At 39.5% G+C, this 20,808-nt stretch overlaps 1 protein-coding gene across 1 annotated transcript in view; it reads right to left on the bottom strand.

The window, feature by feature from the left end:
* Nucleotides 1-20,808, bottom strand: part of LOC6566122 (GAS2-like protein pickled eggs) — a 68,402-nt gene that overhangs the window by 20,318 nt on the left and 27,276 nt on the right. The window contains exon 4 of the mRNA XM_001992330.2: nucleotides 8,371-8,882. Coding sequence (XP_001992366.1) covers nucleotides 8,371-8,538 — 168 coding nt within the window. The 5' untranslated portion in view covers nucleotides 8,539-8,882. The remainder of the gene's footprint in view (nucleotides 1-8,370; nucleotides 8,883-20,808) is intronic.

The raw sequence follows: 20,808 nt of genomic DNA, 5'->3' as shown, positions 1-20,808 counted from the left end.
ATTTAAGAATGCGCGACAACGAGATACCCTGTTCAATATGTATTGTTCGAAGACAGCGCATATTCTTATGCAGAAAACGAAAAGAAATCTCCGAAATTGCATACAAATCGATTTGTATTGATATTTGCGAAACTAGACGAGTTATCGATTAAATGTAATCAAATTGATCAAACGACAACTTATTTTGCGCTAGCTGCGCCACTCTCTGATTATACCCATTTTATTCGTTTTGAATTGGATTCAGGGTATAACAAAAAAAAGCCGCCGCGAATGGTGCAAAACGATTTTCACAAATATGGCTAAAGAAGCATAATTGTCACATAATAGCCACAAAACTTGGCTTGCACTTGGACGTCGTCGTTGTCGTTGTCGCCATTTAATTGGCCAACAAAATGAATCATCAGCAGCAGTTGCAGCAGCACCAGCAGCAGCAGCAACAACAGCAAAAACAATAGTCGCATTTCGTAGGCGACTCAACGATTTTGGACTTCCTTTTGTGGCGGCCACATGATTGTCGCCATTGAGACTGCACGACAACTGCAACGTGACGCATGAACAATAACAACAGCAACTGCAACCGACGGGCCTGGTGGGGGTGGTGTGGTAGAAACGCTCTTTAACCTTTCCCTCCTCCTGCCGCATGCCCAAAACGCATCTTGTTGTTTCTATTTTGGACTTGCGACAAATATAGAGCGCAATCCCTGCTGAGACAGATGACCGTTAATGAAGACATTTCTCTGGGGTATTAAGACTATATATAAATATATGTATATATATAGATATGTAGATGTGTAGATGTATTCATCTGAAGTTGACAACTGGCGGAACGATCTTGATCGAGGCTGCGGCACATGCCACATGCCACGTAAAACGAGCTGTCTCAATGACAGCACAGCAATAACAATAGCCAAAATTGGAAGAAGTGAATTTTTGAATTCTCTTACCAAATGGCGGCCGTCTCACAAAACGGTGGCGGCCACTTACAAGAACTTTAACACGCTCGAGTTCAAATTAGTCAGCAACACTCCATAAATCAGACAACGGCCAAAACAATCATAAAATACCTGGTCCAAGCAGATCTGGCCACCAACAGGCAGGCAGTCAGCCAGGCAGGCAGCCAGGCAGCTGGCCAAAACACAACTGGCCAATCGAGTTGGCCGCCCGCTGCTGCGGCTGCGGCTGCTGCTGCTGCTGCTGCTGCTGCTGCTGCTGTTGGTTGGTTGGCTTCGTTGGTCTCTGGGTCTGTGGGTCTCCAGCGATTAGCATACAATTTGCGAGGCAACATGCTGCTGCTGCTATTGTTGCTGTTGCTCTTGCATTGACAGCAATAAATAATCAAAACAAAAACAACAAAAAAGAGAAAACTGCAATAGATGTAAAAAAAAAATTGTAATGTGCATGGAAGGATTATGGACACAAAAAGAAACTAAATATTTTATTGCGTATTTTCGAGAAGATATAAATTTGACATCTTTTATGATATTAAAGGTAATTAAATCACAAGAATGATTGCCGTACGAATCAATTGTGGTTTCGACTGTCTATATACATATATAAATATAGGAGTAAGTTCTAAATTCTGTCTAATTTCAATATACAAAAGCTTAAAATAATTGCTTTTCGCTTAATACAGATATGGACCGGAAGACAACTTAGCAAAAGAAGCAGTAAATTGAATTGAATGTGGCATGGCAAGTGCACACTGCATGTGGACACATATATGATCAAGGATATATGGGGTATATAGGATATATCTATATGTCATATAAACAAGTAAGCTTCCGAGCAGTTTAATTGTATTATATATGCAAAGACATGAACAATTCAGCCAATATCCCTTTTTTTACAGATCATCTAAGCGTCTGCTGCATTTGCCTGAACTCTCAAACATATCCAACAAGGGGGCTGGTGCTGCTGCTGTTGTTGTTGTTACTGTTGCAGTGTGATACAAATTGCACCGTTAATAAAGTCAAAATCGGATTAGACACGGCCCGGTCAGCGCCTGCCCCCGTGCCTCTAATGGAGCTCAGCTGCAGTTGCCAGTTGGCCACAGGTACACACACACATACACACACACACACACACACACTGGACTGGATTGGGCTGGACTGGACACACACTTGCAGTTTAGATACCTGGTCGATTTTTGGCCACAGATGCAAAAAAGATATTTGATCTGTTGGCCATAATGGCAAACAATAAATTGGCACTAATGAATTTGATTCATTTGGATTTGCCTTTGGCCATAACTAAATCAACATTTCAGGCTCAGAATACGTGGGACGGCAGGGGAGGTTAAGGTGGGGGCTGCTGTTAACTGACAATTGTCATAAGGCTAGCCACACTGACCCATATGTGTCAGACGGTAGGCAAAGGCGTGCCCCAGCACCAACAACAGCAACAACAGCAGCAACAACAGCAGCAGCAACAACAGCAGCAGCAACAACAGCAGCAGCAACAACAACATCAGCAACATAACTAGGCGCATATCTTGATAGATTGAACAAAACTGTGGATTGTGTGTTGTTACAAACAGATCGCAAGATATCGAATTGAACAAGTCTCACAAGGCAGTCGACAAGAAACGCAGTCCAAAACATGTCCTTCAAATTCCAAGCTCGGCAAGAAGTAATAAACATTCATTGGATAGATTTATAGACAAGTACGTTCTATATACATATATATAAATATACATATATATATATATATCGTTGATCCTGATCAAATGAAATCGCATTGTGCCACGTCCCAGCTGCAAATTTCCCAATAACTCTTGGCCACTTGGTATGCAGGGTGGCCAATAAAAAATGAAAAGACTGTCAAAGGCAAGTTGGAGGCAGTTGGAGACAATCTCCATTAAGAAGGCAACGACCGAGGTTGGACTATAAAATTGGATGGTCTCACGAGTCACGAACCAAATGTGACTCGTTAAACCGAAGAAGAGCAATTCTCAGTTAATGCTCAATGACCAATTTGTGGTCTTGATTTACATCTGAGCATAAATCACAACAATTTATTATGCAAATATTGAGATGTGTGTGTGTGTGTGTGTGTGTTCAGTGTTGTGTAACGCTGGTAAAGCACTTGACCAATACCAATAATTATCGGCATTGCACTCAATTCATGAAATGGATTGAATTCAATCTTCAAGTAGCTGGACACAGTAACCCAAATACCAAACAATTTCATACTTTTATCAATTAAATGCTTCTTTTCTCAACCCCATTTAACCATAGACATGGTGTGTGTCTGTGTGTGTGTGTGTGAATGGATGAATTTACGTGTGTTTGTTTCCATTGTAGATATCAACTGCGGCTGCGACTGCGACTGCGACTGCGACTGTGGCTGCTTCTGGTGCGGAAATCAACTGGCGGCACTTGGCATAATCACAACAACGGCCACTTAATTGAGACCCGAGTCGTAACTTTCTTAGGCAAATTGGAGCTGGGTAAGCTGAATGCATTCATTCATTATCAGAGCTGCTGCTGCTGCTGCTGCTGCTGCTGCGAGCATTGAGCGGGGCAGGGGCAAGCGGGCTGCTCTCATATCGCCGATAATTGGTAGTGTGAGTTTTTGGCCAATTAAAAGCAGTCGTCAAGTCAGCTTTATCAAATTCAATTAGTAGACGCAAGAAATCGTTGGCAAGTCAACAAAACAGATTTGAAAAACCAAAAACAAACCTGTCCATTTTCACACCGAAATTCATATACACTTCCATTTCTAAATATATCATTAATGATGGAGTAATAGTAATGCATATAAAATATATGGTTCAGATCAGACTTAAATGATCAATACAAAAATAAAATAGAATATATACGAATCCGATAACTATATACTTAATATATTCTAATCTATTGAAGCGCCTTTCTATCCCTGATAAATCGGTAAACCAAAATCGCAATTAGATATTCCCTGATTCGTTGACAAAGTTTAACCGATCGAAACTGAAAGGAATCCAAAAGAGAATCGGTTTGATTCGCTGGCTATATGATATTCATATGATATCTACTCTGTTTTTTTTGCGACCTGCATAACACAAAATATGTATATATATATATACACATATATATATCTAAAGTATAGAGTTGGCCAGATTACAATTAATAACCACCATTATGCTGTTCACAAGCTTTTAGTTTTAGTATAGATAACAAGACTATAATTTGCCATTTGGTGAACTTCCCTAATTAAATAAGTGTGTTTAATTGTGCGAGCTGATGGCGAAAATGCTTAGGTTTTTGCATCCATTCGGGCTGCTGATGATGGATAATCGCAGTGATCTTTGTATGATAGATAAGATAGATTTGTATCTGTGCGGTGCATAGTTAGTTGTGCGTAAATTGCAGCTGCGGCATGTATAATAATATAGCTATTATAGCTATTAATAAGCTAGATACAAATGTATCTATGTATCTACAGTGTGTGTCCAAATTGGCCGCCTTGCACGTGGATCGTTAGAAAATTCGCTAATGATCGCCACTAACGACCTGACTACGCTAATTGGCAATGCTCAGAACTAAGACACATATCTACATAGACAAATATATATGTATCTATATATCTGGAGGTTAATGTATACATATGCATATACTATATGTATATAATTAAAGACACACTCACACACACACACACACGAACCGAACGTTTGTGATGAAGACATGCAACAAGGTTGCTTTATTTTCTCAGTCATCCACAAGATACAAAACACATCTATGTATGTGGCGGCTGCTATTGCAACTGCAACATGCCGCTGGCTGCTACCACATCGCGTCGTGAGTTTCAATTAAAGTTCCATTAACGCTTCGCGACACACACAATTATCAAAAATTTAATTTATGCTTATGACATTTCCGGCAGCAGCCCCCCAAAAACAACACTCCCAAACAGCCACCGCCCCCCGTCCCCGCCCCCCGTCTCCTCCCCCATCTATCATATGCAAAATCGAAACAGTTTGTGTGTGTGTGTGTGTGTGTATTTCGACTAGATAAATAAATACATGTATATAGAGATATGCATGCAGTTCATTTGTGTATTTAAAGACAGCTCCCCTTTTCCATCTGTCCATCTGTCCGTCTGTCAAGATCAAAGCAACTTTATGATTATATGCTCCACGCATATCCATCACCATATGCAGCGCATATATAACCCCAAAACGATCCGGCCAGGCTGTGTCCCTTTCAACCAACTCCCATCGACAAACATAGGTGCATCGAATCAATAATACCCGACTACAACATGACCTGTATTATTATTTGTCAATGCTAGCCGTTAAGTTAAGTTGTTAAGTGTCAAAATCTTGGAAATTATTGTGCTTACGAATTAAAGTTTTATCTCTAAAGCTGCAAAGACTATCTTAGGCCGAAGATTGCGTATCCTCCCAGATTGAAGTCAACCCGTCAACAATCTAAATTTAACTATAATTTCAAAAATCAATCAAATGTTACCTAGGCAGTTAATGGGTTTTTTTTTTTTACTCTTGTAGAGGGTATTCTAGTAATAAATAATTATAGTTCAAACTAAAATGTTGATGTGAGATTAACTCAGATTAACTCAGTTCATCAAGGGTATGCAATCTGCGTTCCTTCTTTAGTTTATCCAAATGTTTGCGAATAACTTGGCCAAAATACGAACTCATCTCTCAATTGAGCGTTCCCATGGTATATATCATAATATAGTGATCTAATTCGGCAGGCTCTGATATCTACATATATGCACTGGCTGCAGTAAAAGGATAAATATATATTTCAAGTTTCGTATAAGCGCCCCCAACTGTATATATTTAGAGAGGTATAAATATATATTTAGTTAAGCCATACGCTTTTTACGCGTTTTTAATGACAACAGGGTATTTGAAATATATTTGTGACTTAAGCATAGTGCTCCCGCTACATACATATATATATATATATCATATATATATATATCATATATATATACATATTTATATCTGTGTTTTCACTTTCAGACAACACACACACAAACAGAACAACAATCAGCACAGCGGGAGAGCCCAAGCGATGCAGTGCTCCCGATACGAGAGGAATTCAGACTTGGCCGTCTGGAGTGCATTCAGTTGGTCTGCTCTGGCAGCAGCAGCAACAAGCACAGCAGCAACAGCAATCAGCAACAGTGACAACAACAAGTCAAGACAAATTGTCTACGCGTTGAGGTCTTGGCTATTGGCCTCCAGCGTGACGTTGTCGGCGTTGCACAGACGTTGGCGCCAGTAGCCGCGGGCAGCGCCACTCAGCGCCCATAATCACAACAAACATGGCAATGGCACAAACCACATACACACACACACACACACATACAGCTGCTCTACACATGGAAAGAGAGACTGTTGTGGCAATGGGCAGAGGTTTATGGCATGCGCCACGTAACCGAAACCGAAACCGAAACCAAAACCAAAACAGGCAATGGGGCAAACGGCAACGCATCGGTAATTAAAAGTGGCATCATGGAATTTGCTGCAGTCAACCAGCCAGTCTAGGGGATGCAGGACGGTTCGGCACGGAGCAGAAGAGTAGAGGAGAGGAGAGGAGAGGAGAGGAGATGACACAGGTACCCAACTAGATCTAAAATGCAGCGGCGAATGCTCAAAGGGATTGCGGAGTAAATGCGAACTTCAAATGAAATTGTGCAATACATTTTTCAATTGTAATCGATCTCGAGGGTCCTAGTTGTAGTGCCTACACACACACACACACACACACACAGATATATATTTATATAGAAAGTCAGAGAATGAAACAAAACTAATTTCAATTTATGGTAAATTTAGTAGAAGAAATTCTTCATACATCGTCCTGCTATGACAGCCATATAATATAGTGATTTGATCCGAATGAGCGGACACATGACAAGTTGCATAAAGTTATAGAAACAATTTGACATGCCTATAGCTAATACTTTTTACTTAATAATAATAATAATACCTAATGGATCGGCGACGTCTCCTCCAACAATATTAAACATCAATCAAAAGGTTTTTTTTTGCTTTTTAATAATGATCATTTTTAAATTAAATTCATAATATTATTTATGTTGTATAATAATAGTAAGCTCATAATATTATTTATGCTATATAAAACCCAATCAAAACTCAATCGATTCATTTAAAAAAAAACATCATCCCTTTTTTAAGGCACACAATTTACTATGGATCTTAGAGCTTTAAAGTCAACAATATTTGCACATAAGTTTATGAAAGTTAGAAACTGGCGTTTGCTAGTTTAAATATAATAGATATCATCATATATCATCATATATATAATTTAAAAGGCGAATCGGCTTAGTTTTGAATACGCTGTAAATTATGACAAAGATTATACTTCAGCTTTAACGAAATGGAAAACTGAAGCTGTTTCCTGTTGATGAGGAGAGCTGAGGGTTAAGGGTTGAGGGTTGAATGGCCAGCCCCTAAAGCGAAGTGCTGCAACTGGGACAGAGAGCAAGTGAAACAGAAACTTGACTATGGCCACTTCAGGCAGCCGCACAAAGTGCAACATTTAACAGCACTCACAAATACATTTGCATATATGCAAATGGATGTGCTGCTTTGGCTGCGCTCCATTCAGGCACAACGAACGATGGTAACCTTATTGGAGAGTTGCCTCAAGGAGCTTTGACCTGCCCCACCGACCCAATCTACACAAGCTGGGCTAAGTTGAGCCGAACTGAGCTGAAAGCCGGATGGGCTTTGATAGCGTGCCGCCAAGTAGCATGCATCGCTGACTGACTGACTGACTAACTGACTGATTGATAGACTGACTGACTGACTGACTGACTGGCTGACTGACTGCATTGGCCATAAAAGCTGGCCCAAATGCAAACGAAAATCCGTAAATCTCCAGCGCTCTTAGCACCTAACTAAACAAACATCCATTTGCCAGGGAACCAGTTGCTCGCCCCCTAATCAGTTGCATGTGTGAATTCTTGCCCTCTGGACTGGGTGGGTTGTCTACCGCCTATCCCACCTGTCCGCGTCCCTCGCTGCCCCAATATCTTTCCAGCGCTCAGAGTGTGCATCTGCAGCATCTGCCTTCAAAATGTGTGCCAGTGAGCTTTTCATATTTCAATTTGTTTATGCGCCAGCTGCTGGTCATAAAATCTGCTTACAACTAGTAGACCTACTTAAAACTCCCACTCTCTTCCCCCACAATACACACACACAAAACACACAATTTGTGGGGGGAACCCAATCCAATACGTCAATCGGTTCACGTTATTTTCACGTATTCTTGTCAAAGTTCATGTTTGCTTGCCAGATAATTAAACTGTGTTTGCTTAAATTGTTAAACTGTGTTTGGTCGCCACAGCAAAAAAAAGAAACCTCCAACAGGTTAACTGGAAGTTGGAGCTTACCTTGCAGAGGGCAACGCCTGTGTCCAGGCGATCCATAAAGTTTTCCGCATTGATGCTCAGTTCCGGGTAGAGCATGCTCAGCCATTCAGCGAGATCCTCCTTCATCGCCTCCAGATACTCCTCGCTGGACTTGAAGGGCCTGTACGGCCGCGCCTCGAGCATTGCCATGCCGCCGATATCTGCTCCTCTCTCTCTCTCTCTCTCTCTCTCGCTATATCTTTTGCTAGTTGATCAGTTGATTTTATATCGATTTGAGTCTCTCGTTTCAGATTTGTGTGGTTGTCGGGGGTTGTGGGGGTGTCGCGAGTAGATTAATTAGTTATTAGTTATCGTGCACAGATTTGACACGGACTTCTTCTGCTGCTTCTTCTTATGGTTGCTGGGAGTCATGCATTGTCTCGTTCGTTTAGCTGAGCGAGTGAGGGAAACGTACCGTTATTCCCTTCCCTTCTTCTCGCCTCTTTCCTTCACTCGTTCCGTATTTTTTTATTTTTTATTATTGTTCTCAAGTTCTGCAAATAGAATTAAAGTTGAAGGGAATTAAAAAATAAATAAAAAACAATTTTTATGCTCAAAATAAGATCAGATTTCGTTTGGAAACTGTGATTCGTTCTGCGATTTACGGATCTTTTGAAATACGATACAAGTTCAAATAAATTAAGTGTTGAATATGAAAAAATAAATGTCGCCATTAAATATTGCTTGTGGACACTAAAAACTAGAATAGATGTTTTCATAGAATGTAATGGCCATTTATTCTCCACTCGTTATTTATTATAATTATTATTTTCTAATTTAGCGCACCATTTGCAAGCATTTTTAATGCGCCGAGTTGAATATGTAAATTAGATGTCAGCTGTAAAATGTATTTATCCGCCACAGTTGTGAGTCTGAGTGAATGAATGCGTGAATAAATGCAAAATTCTAGCCAGAAAACGAAAACCCGAACATTCCAGAATTTATAGGTGAACATAACTAATGAACTGCACGTTCAGGCAACTGATTAAGACAAATAAAAAACACACAAGCACACACAGATACACACACACACGCAGACAGATCGGGGAGTATCATAAATTTCAATATGTGCATATTCCATTAAATCTGCATTCCAAATACATATTTGCACTTAATGGATTGCCACTTTTCGCCTGGTTGTCTCCGCCCCTCCACGCCTGCACCTACCTTTAGCAGCATGCCTGCATACCCTGAATAATCCACCCCAACAACCCCAACTGCTCCCACCAAACCCCTCATCTTACAGACAATGAATGCTCCACTGGTTGGCTGTAGAAATGAATGAATGTACATTAAAACGAACGAACGGCGTAAATTTATGACTATGGAACTGCAGCTGACATAATTATGGGACACAAAACCACAATAGCAACAACAACAACAGCAGCAACCAGCAACAACAAGCAGCAGCAGCAACAACAAGCAGCAGCAGCAGCAGCAACCGCCAACAGCAGCAGCAATAACTACAAAAAACTATACAAATAAAATCAATAAATAAAACATAAAAGTGACTCGCGGCGGTCGGTTACTTAAAAGCCTCAACAACAGCAACAACAGCTACAACAACAACAACAACAACAGCAGCAAAACAACCTCAAAAAGACAACCAACAAAAAAAGAAGTAGCAGAAGAAATATTGCCGTTGGGCGCCAGGTTAATGGTGTTGCCAGCGGCAGCCGCAATGGCCAACAGGCAACATGCTAAGCTGCCAACCCACACCCCACACCCGCCCCTCCCCCACAAAAGCTGCTGCTGCTGGTGCTGCTGCTGCTGTTGATGATGATGCGCCTACCGCCAACCCCACACCACACACCCCACAACCACCCTGCACACCGCCACTTGCAAAAGCCAACTACTGAACGCTAATTAGCGGTAAGCTCAATTGAACTGTGAACTTCAAGGAGCGCAGCGGCAGCAGCAGCAGCAAGCAAAGCTGCCACAGCTTTTGTGGCAAGCAAGGAAGATTAATGCCATCACCGCAACGGTCTTGTGGCTGCGGCTAAATGCTGTCTGAGCTTATTGCACATTCCCAAAATATCCAAGGCTATAGAGACGACCATAAAACTTATCGCTTATCTATTTATCAAATTGTTGTTGTTGTTGTTGCTGTTGCTGTTGAATAAGTTGTTGCATGCAGTCGAACCGTGCGAATTCAATCATTTTTGTTGACCTTGCTGGAGTCGCAGAACTCGTTCCTGATATCGTTACATCCACAGTGAACTCTGCTCCGTATAACTGCCCCAGACTTGAAAACTAACCATTTTTTTTTTATCGAAGATCATCCAATTGAGGTTTGAACAAGGTTTGCATTTGCACAAGATCTTATCATTTATATTTCATATGCACTATTATTCAGAAAAGTTAAAAGTTAATAATGCTTTATGCCTTTAGACAGCTAAATACGTATTTATAAATCCGAAATATTCCCAGGTTCTTTCACAGATCGCTAACGGAAATTAACCAATTGAAACTCTGCAATTCGAAATCGATTTGGTTTACTCTCTGACATTTTATGGCTAATACCCAAGTCAAATGTTTCATAATTTATATTTCACATGCATTATAATTTAGACCTCATCATTGACACATATCTAATTAGGACTTTTAGCGCCTGTTTAGTGCTTATATTTAAAGCCCTCCTCCTCCACATATTTATAGCCTAAGCCTTTATATGGCCAATCATGTAACTTATACCTTTAATAGCTTACATATTAATATGTGAATAACAAAATCTCCTATACATTTTAACTTATGCCAAAGCGTGTAACTTTCTTTAAGCCAATTAACACTTCTGGAATTGGAAGCGAAACTTTCTCGCTAAAAACACCATTCATACAATAATAATAAAATTGAAAACCTTATTTTTTCGAATTCGAATTGACCAACAACAGCAGCAAATAAAAAAAGAAAAAAAAAAGAAGAAGTTTAATTAAATTAAAGAAAAGAAAAGGAAAACAATTGCATATACGCAATCGCGTTTCGGTTTTGGTTTTTGTATATTTTTCTGGTTTGTTTTTGTTTTTTTATATTTTTTTTTTTTTTGCTATTGCCATTTATGTAACGTTCAATGATACAACGGCGACGAAGTGGGCCTTAATTAAGCTGCAGCTAAACTCGGTTAACTTAAACTTAGCTCGCAGATCGCATTAAAAACAAGCAACACTTTACAGTTTAAGCGAACAACAAACGAAAGCCTCATTGCAAATATGACGATGGCCAAATACCCTGACGAACCAACCAATTGCTATTATCTAGTTGATGCTTCCTGGAGTTTAAATATCATATATCTGAAAATACTTGATTTCCTATACATGTATGTAGAACTAGTCATAAACTTAAAACGGCTCAGGCTTGATTATCGAGTAATCAATTTGGTTATTGCTTTAATGATCAATCGAAATGGGGATCGCATTGAAAGGCCTACCTAAAAAGATTAGGATTCGATTTGAATTAAGTCAATATCTAGTAGAGAAACCGGAAAATCACCGTTTGAAATGCACAACCCAAATTCAACACCTTTCAAGTAGCAGTTAAAATTATCTAAATTCATATATCGTATATCATAACCAAAATTTGAAATACCTTTTGTAATTGTTTTCATACGTAAAGCTGGTCACCAATAAAAATAAAAAAACCTCGAATTGAAGTATACTTTTTATGTGGAGACATAACTCACTACCGGATCGTATAACAAGACCAAGAAGAATACGATTTCAAAAAAGATGTAGGAAATTTCCAAATCCAAATAATCTTAAGGAAAGCAATCCTTAGCAGAGTAATTGACCTAAGATCAGAATTTAAGAGGTTTTGGGATTGGGAGTTTTTGTATATAGACATAACATAAATTGTACAGATTGGCAAATATACTCGGCATGTGTTATTTACACACATTTATATATATATATATATATATATAGATATATAAACAGACAGCTACACCCAAATGGAATATTGGTTAATTAGTGGCATTGATGGAGCGATTGCGGATTACACAAAAACTCTCTGAATTGGGTTGGGGCTGGGTGTGGGGCAAGGTGGGGGAGTTAAGGTTTACTAATAGTTTGATAAGTTAGTTAGTCATTTTGTTTTGTGCAACTTTTGATTGGAAATTGTAGCAAACAACAATACGCCCCGGGGTCCAAAAGAAATCGCAATTTGGGAGGTATTCGTCTTTTGAATTTCACTGATGAACTCACACACACACCACACACACACACAACACACACACACGCAGACAGACACAGATGTGCGTAAATGGGTTGCGTAAATTTGGCTAGTTCGATCAGTGAGTGAATAGGAGCTGAATGAATATAAACACTGATCGATGGGATTGATCAATGGATGGATTGGCGACTGCCACGCCCCCCATTGAGAGAGTGAATCAAATATGCGAAAATGTGCGCATATTATTATTGTTGATTTACCTGAATGTGTTTCGTATTCAGCGACTCCATCTCCACCTGCCCCCCCCGATTTTCTCGATTCGTTTCGTTTTCGATTTCGATTTTTGTTTAAATGATTAGCGGTATTTTTGAAAGTGATTTTAATTAAAAATTCAAATTGTGCATAGGATGCACCACCAATCGTCAATCGGAATGGCAAAAAAGGCCACTTCCCAGTTAAGTTGAAATATTTTTGTAATATTTGTCGGCGCCAGCTGAAGTTTTTGTCTTTATTTGTTTCAAGTGGATTGTGCTTATAAGAACCGAAAGCAAACAAGAATGCCAAGTAAGAGTGCTCTTGACTGAGATATACCCTGTACTCAAGCACTAAGCAGACAATCAGCTGACTTTCACAAATCGTAATCGTCTCATTTATTCAACAGGTTTTTTTTATTCTACTATTAAGATATATAGTCTTATCGAATTGGATGTATATCAAGATACCACTATGTAATCATACCTATCAAACTAATGCTACTACTACGAGTATATCAAATAGCTGCCAAAGGAACAACACGTTCGTCCGCTTCGGCTCTCTGGGAGGGCATGCTATCTTCGGCCTGCTTAAGACAGATTTTCTCTGTTATTTTCACTTAGATTCCAATTAAAATGTTTCGGCAATTTCACATTTTATTTCCTCAATAACTAACGTAACAAATTTTATGCTTAGTTCTTTAAATTATCGTAGTTAAAGTGATTCAAGCTCAACTATGATTTAACGTCTTAATAAAGGCGATCGAAAAGAAAAAAAAAAGTAAGAAAGAAAGAAAAAAAAAAAAAACAATTGCGTTAATGGATTTATTGGATTTCAATTTGGTTTGCACAGCATTTATTGTTTATTGCTTTTTCCCCCTGTTGCGTTACACACAGATGATGATTGCACAGTTTATGATAGTCTCTTTATTTGTTTTTTATTTTTTTTATTTATTTTTTTTATTGTGGTTGTTGTTATTTATTTTGTATAATGTTTTATTGAACGGTTTTTCATTATCACTCGACTCGATGATAACTTTACGAAATTGGTGGTATTGCATGTGTCTGTGTCTGTGTCTGTCTCTGTGTCTGTGTGTGTAATTGTGCCTGTCTTGTGGATAGGTGCTTCAAAGTGCCGTTAAGTGTGAATTGCCAAATGACAGCCAAAAGTGCAACAACAACAACAACAACAACAAAAGCACTTTCGAGTATTGGTTTTAGATGAAAAATTGTAACGTGGTATCAACAAGACAAAATCGATGTTGACGCTTTCAATTAACAATTGCCGTTTGATAGATGAGACAGCTTGTTGCAATCGCAATATTTACTAAAAACGTTTCTTCTTCTTGTTGTTGTTGTTGTTGTTATTGGGTCACACACACACACACACACAACTTGGAATGTTTAGCGGGTGTTAACCCATACATATTTATATGTCTCTATATGCGTATTGTAAGTGAACTTGATCTAACTAAATGAGTCGAGTGTTTTCTACAGCAACGATGCCTCTCTCTACCCGCCGCAACCCCTCCCTCAGTCCCTCAGCCCCTCTTAACCCACACATTGATCATGCCCCTACTCTGATTTCAATTCCCAATTTGAATGGCACTCGAAGCGACAATCGAAACGATTTTGTTGCAGGCAATGACATCGATGGCACTGCATAAATTCACACACACACACACACAACACACACACACACACACACACACAACACACACACACACACACACATACACACTTCGCACAACACACAACAGAGACATTTGCGATTCCCATGGTAACCCCCCAATCACAATATTTTCCCCCCTTACACCCCCCGCCAACTGGTGCTGCTGCTGCTGCTGTTGCTGTTGCTGCACATGTGGCACGAATGTGAAGCGTTTGTTGCACTTCGCATCTGTCAGATTTCAGTGTCGAGGCTTTTTTTCTTTTTTATTGCATGCAACGTTTGAAGATGGCAACGTTGGAGCAGATGTTGCCGGGCTGTGGAGTTGTGGAGACGACGAGCAGACGACACCCATGGACCATGATTTTGACAGCGCACACAATGTATGCATACACACATCTGTCTATCTCTGACTGTGTGTGTGTGTGCCATTTGGAGTGCGGGAATCAATGCTACAACAACAGCAGCAATCATAGTCAAGTGCAAAAGTTATTTTCACAAGTTATTATCTATCCATTTATCCACTGAGCCAACAGCATAACAGGCACTTCAATGCAACAGCTCAACTCCCTTACCCCTTACCCTCATCCATTCACTAACACCACCCCCACCCCCACCCCCCACTCCATCTCCAACCCTAACCAAGACACTCATAGTGTGGTGGCATGCTAAGGGCCTGTGATGGATGCGTTCGCTTTGCGCTGCGGCTGTTGCTCTTTTTAAATACAAAGTATGCCACATACCCTGTACACGCAGGCAACGAACCATGTTCAATTGTGGCACACAATTATACATATATATATATGTATATGTACACTTATCATTGACTTAGTTAAAACTGGCCAAACATTTTCAATGTGCAGCATTAATAAAGAGATTAAAAATCAAAACAGCAATGATTATATTAAAAAAAAAATAAATACATAAAATTAACATTTGAACAACGTTTATTGTAACCATATTTATATGCAGATAAAGATGTAGATGTAGAGAAAAAAAATTAACTTGATCCATACACAAGTTTAAGCTATGAAATTGGTAGGAAAGTTTCTGTAATCTTTCATCAACGATCTGCCATTTGCATCATTCATAGTATCAAAATTGGTAGTCCCTATTTATATCATTCATAGCGTCATACGTGGTAGTCCCAACTATATAAGCCCAATTTTTAAATGGCATTAACATTCAAGATTCAATTCAAAATGGAAAAAGCGAACTCGAACGCGTTACAGGATATGTGGCCGTCGAGTAAACCGTTTTCTGGTGCACTCTTATTTGTTTTCTTTTTGTCGGCTTAGTTTCACTGAGTCTCTGAGTCTCTCTGTGTGTGTGTGTGTGTGTGTGTGGGGCTTTTGTCTGTGCTGCATTTCCATATGCGCTGCAAAGGGAGCATTGTCATCGCCAACATCATCATTACCATTCCCATTCCCATTCGCATCATGATCATCATTGTCAACATTGGCAACATTCAGCGGTGCCATAAATGTCGTCACTTAATTTTTTTTTAGGGTAAATGCACTGTGTGGAGGCAAGTAAGGAAAATCAATAGACGCGCCGCCCACGCGGCGCCAGAAGCACAACAAAGCCCAGCAATGCATCTACCGCTTCCCCCTCCCCTACTCCTACCCATCAGACAAAGGATCAGAAGCAAAAACAACAACAACAACAACAACAACAATAAGAACAGCAGCAGCGTCTGCTTCGCTCGTTTTGCCACATTTTTTGATAAGTTGGCCAAGGAAAACAGTTGACGCTTTTGGTTGAGTTTTTGACTCATTGCTGAAACTAACTGAGCAACAGGACAACGACCTTGCCCACTACTACTACAAAGCGGGTGGGTGGAGGGGGATGTTGCAGGTTGTTGTGCTGCCAGCATTTGGCATCTTTTTTGGACAACATTTGGCCAGTTTCAAACTTGAAAAAGAGAAAAGAAATAAATATGTTCTTCAAACTGATTTTTTTTTGTAGCCTTCGATTTGTTGTCTTTCGTCTCATTTTTGTGTAAACAAAGAAAACAAAAACTTGGTTGGGCAACATGAGACTTGAGAACAACAATAAAAACAGCAACGACTGCTTAAGAAATGTCGCACAAAACTGTTTGTGTGTATGTGTGTGTGTGTGTGTGTGTGTGTGTGTTTGTGTGTGCACAACAACAGCGACAAGTTAAGAATTCGAAACAAGAAACGCAACTTAAGCTGCGTAGGTTTCTTAAGTAACTTCAAATGTTTTGATTAGACTTTAAATGACGACAACAACAACAAAAACAACAAACAACAAAAGTTGTGTGAATGCCAAATGGCAAACCAACAAACGAAGTCGAAGGCGAAGTCCAAACTCAAAGTCGAACTCAAACTCGAGTCCGAATACGAATACGAATACGAATACGAATACGAATACGAATACGAATACAAATACAAATATGAATACAAATGCGAACTCGAACTCAAACTCAAACTCAAACTCGAAGTCGAAGTCAGCTTTGCGCAGTCGCAGCCGCTGCTCAGTCAGTGTGGGTTGCCGCCGGAGACCTCTGAGAACCCAGATCCGACAAAGGCCCCAAAAGCTAATACCCGAGACGAAAAACAGATCTTCTCATAGTCAACATATAATTGTCCTAACTTTACTACCCAAAAAAAAAGAAGCAAATTTGCTACTGAAGAAGAAGAAAAATATAAAGAAATATCAACCTTAACTCAACGATAATTTTTAAGTGTCTTTGATCTAATTAAGCGCGCAGTGCTTAAGTAATATTTTTCAGCATTCATTTGTAGCTTTTTTCCTTTGAATTTGATTTCATTTAAATTTTAGAATTTTGTAGTTAAAGTTGGTTTGTTGTTGTAAGCAAACAAGTTGCTGTCAAAGTTAACAACAGCTTTCTCAGCCTGTTGTCAAATGCGACTCTAATTTGCATAGATGATTTTGTGCAAATTTGTTTTATTTTGGCAACGATTAGATAGTTTTTGTCAGTGTACGTTCATTAAATGCTTTCAATATATATATATATTTTTTGTTGGATATAACAAAGAAATGGTTAAAGTTTTGCGTACACGTTTATTTGTATCTGTATCTGTATCTATAGTTGTAGCTGTAGCTGTATCTATAGCTGTAGTTTTAGCTGTAGCTGTATCTTTGGCTGGAGCTGTAGCTGTAGCTGTAGCTGTAGCTGTAGCTGTATCTGTTGCTGTAGCTGTAGCTGTATCTGTTGCTGTTTCTGAGTATCTGTAACTGTCGGTCGCGTTATCCGTGCGATAAATAATCGACTGGCTGCTGCTGCTTGGGTGGCACACAAAGCTGCCTGATCTTTTTCTCAAACAGGCCCCAAAACAAAACAAAAAAACGAATGCAACATTTTATTTCTTTTTTTGTTGTTGTGTTTTTTTTTATCTTTTTTTTTTTTTTGGTTATGGTTTTTTTTTTTGGGGGAGTCGCGTTGCTGTTTGCTCGTCTTCAACGTCGTCTGCTGCTGCTGCTGCTGCTGCTGCAACATGCTCTGCTCTTCTTGGTGTTTGAGAAGTTCTTGCGCCCTTTGCTGTTGAAGTGGCGGCAGCACCCATTAAGCATCAGCGAACTTGGCCAAAACGATGAGAGATAAACGAGAGCTGCGGCAACTCAAGAGTTGCTTTTGTTGCTGTTGTTGCTGTTGTTGTCTGGGGCTCAAGTTGTTTGCCGCTTCGGTCAACGCGCAGCTGCGCATCTCAGAGATATATTGTATCTGTATCTACACTGTAGCCGTGTCTCAGTCGATGTGTGTGTGTGTGTGTGCGGCAGACCCGCACTTGACCTTGAACTTGTACAGGCTTACTTTTGTTTTCTTTGGCCATTTGGCCATGTTGGCCATTGCCTCGTCGCTTTTCAAGTCTTTATGAGTTGAGCGTTTTTGTTTGCCTTTCTTTCTTTTATATTGTTGTTGCTGTTGCTGTTGTTGTTGTTGTTGTTGCTGTTGCTGTTGTTGTAGGAGTACGCGCTAACCTAATCAGGCTTAATGCCGTTGCGTCGCCTCAGTTGCGGCTCTTTATCGGGCTAGGATTATGAGCGACACTCCAACAACGAGCAACGAACAACGAACAACGAATCAAGCAGCAGCAGCAGCAGCAGCAGCAGAAGAAGAAGATGAAGTTGAAGCTGGGGACACGTTTCCAGGAATCCTTTTTACAGCTCTCAACTTATGCAGAACCCGATTCGATACGTTCGTTTAATTTACATGCAAAAAAGTTTTAAGCGATTTATGAAATGCCAAACGCAAAACTTGACGCAATCTTTGTATTTGTATACTCGTATATATATATATATATATATATCTGATATATGTTCTTTTTATTGCATTTCGCATTCATTCGATCTGCCTGCGCGCATCCTCCCCATAAAAAGGAGAGGAAAAAATTATTCACATTCGCATTCACATTCCAAGTTCTCTGTTCTCTGTTCTCGGGAAAACACAAGCAAAATTTAGATAAGATCTTTCTTCTACTACATCTTCTTCTTCTTCTGCGAGTTTTTCTTGTTTATTTTTTTTAGTTTTTATTTAGAATAACCATTTATAACTGATGACAGGCATAGTCTTTGAGATTCCTTTGTTGTTTTGTTTGAATTTCAATTTTGATATGATTTCGTTAACTGATTGAATTCATTGGTAAAAATCATTTTCGTTTAGTCTTAATTGGATTTGTTTTTATTTAATAATCGATTACTTTCGCTAAATTAAAAATAAGACTCTTTATCTATTTTATTTCAATCGATCCAATCGAATTTAACTTGTTACTGGCTTTTAATTACGAGCTTAATAAATTATTTCAAATCAACTTTTATTGCTGTGTTTAAAATCTAGAACAGGCATTAATCTGAGTTGCTTTCTATGCTTGCTGTTTGAAAAGTTATTGATTTCATATTTTATATTTGTTCAATTTGTTAAATCAAACTCTTCGATTTGTTAATTAAAGTGTTTTGAGCTGATAAACTCACTTGCAGGTTGCCCAAACACCGTCTCTGGGTGTGTGCAATTAAAAATGGCTTTTAGAACGCTTGGCAAACATAATAAATGGGCTAGTGTTACTCGAAGTGGAAATGGCATAGAATGCTGGCAGGCGAGATAGAAAGATAGAAAGATAGAAAGAGAATTGCATAGTGGCACATCCATATGGGTTGCACACAGTTTTGCTGCACGAAGCGTGACAATTTCCTCATGAGCGAATTCGCCTAATGCTGAGTCAAGTGCCTGGCAAACTTAGACATCATTCCAAGCTCAATCTCATTTACAGACACCGTCATCATATCTAGTATATAGGTGAGCGAGAGCCAGACACATAGCTTGTGGCAGAAGGGCCCAAAGCTAAATTGGATAAGTGGCACACAGCTACACAGCTAAAGAAGATGATGATGCTGAAGAACAAACAGCAGTTTCAAGTGCGCACACAGATACAGATACAGATACAGATGCAGATGCAGATACAGATACAGATACATCTATGACAAATGACATTGGACATGATGTCGACAGCGGACAGAGTGTGTGTAACTGGAACCAGGTCCAGAGGTGTGACACAATTGCCCCATATCAAATGGCAACAGCAAACAAAAACAGAAACAAAAACAACAACAAGAACTAGCTGAAAACAACTGAAACAATAACAGCAAAGACAGAGATAGAAGTAGAGATAGAGATGGGGATGGAGATTGAGATTGAGATTGAGATGGCGACAGTAGCATAAACAGAGACAGAAACAGAGCGTTTGCTAATTCACAAAGACCAAAAGCGACAGATTGAGATTTAGATTGAGTTTGAGATCCGAGACTCTGGACTGGACATGGACATGGACATGGACATGGACATAATTGGCATTGTTGCATTATCCACACAAGCTTTGTTTGCTTTCAGCTGAATTGAGTTGAGTTGAGCCGAGCCGAGCTGAGCTGAGCTGAGCTGCATCAGGTGAGAGTTATGCGCTGTTGTTAATTAACCATTTACGGCCTGATTGCAGCGACAGAAAGACAAAAAAAAAAAAAAGAAAAACAAAACCAGCCAACAAGCAACTAAACAGACTGCAAGAAAAAACATCTATATATATATATACATGTATAAGTATAACGAGGTCAGCAGTTAGCAGCTGGCAGTTGCGATACAAGCAGAGCAGAGCAGAGCACACTTTTGTCAGTCGAAGATACATATTTATGCCTATGCCAATGCTTATGTAAGCAGGTCACACGGATAGCTTAAAGGGTCAAAAGACAAACAAAAAGTATTATAAAAATGCAAGCAACCTCGGTATACAAGCAAAACTAGCACTATCGATTAATATCGATAACTGGTGCGGCTCACTGCAATACCTTTCAATTGCCACT

This window comes from Drosophila grimshawi, unplaced genomic scaffold (genome assembly GCF_018153295.1).
Source record: "Drosophila grimshawi isolate 15287-2541.00 unplaced genomic scaffold, ASM1815329v1 contig_848, whole genome shotgun sequence".
Lineage (NCBI taxonomy): Eukaryota > Metazoa > Arthropoda > Insecta > Diptera > Drosophilidae > Drosophila > Drosophila grimshawi.
Note: the sequence above shows the minus strand (reverse complement) of the source record. Positions and strands in the feature narration are given on the sequence as shown.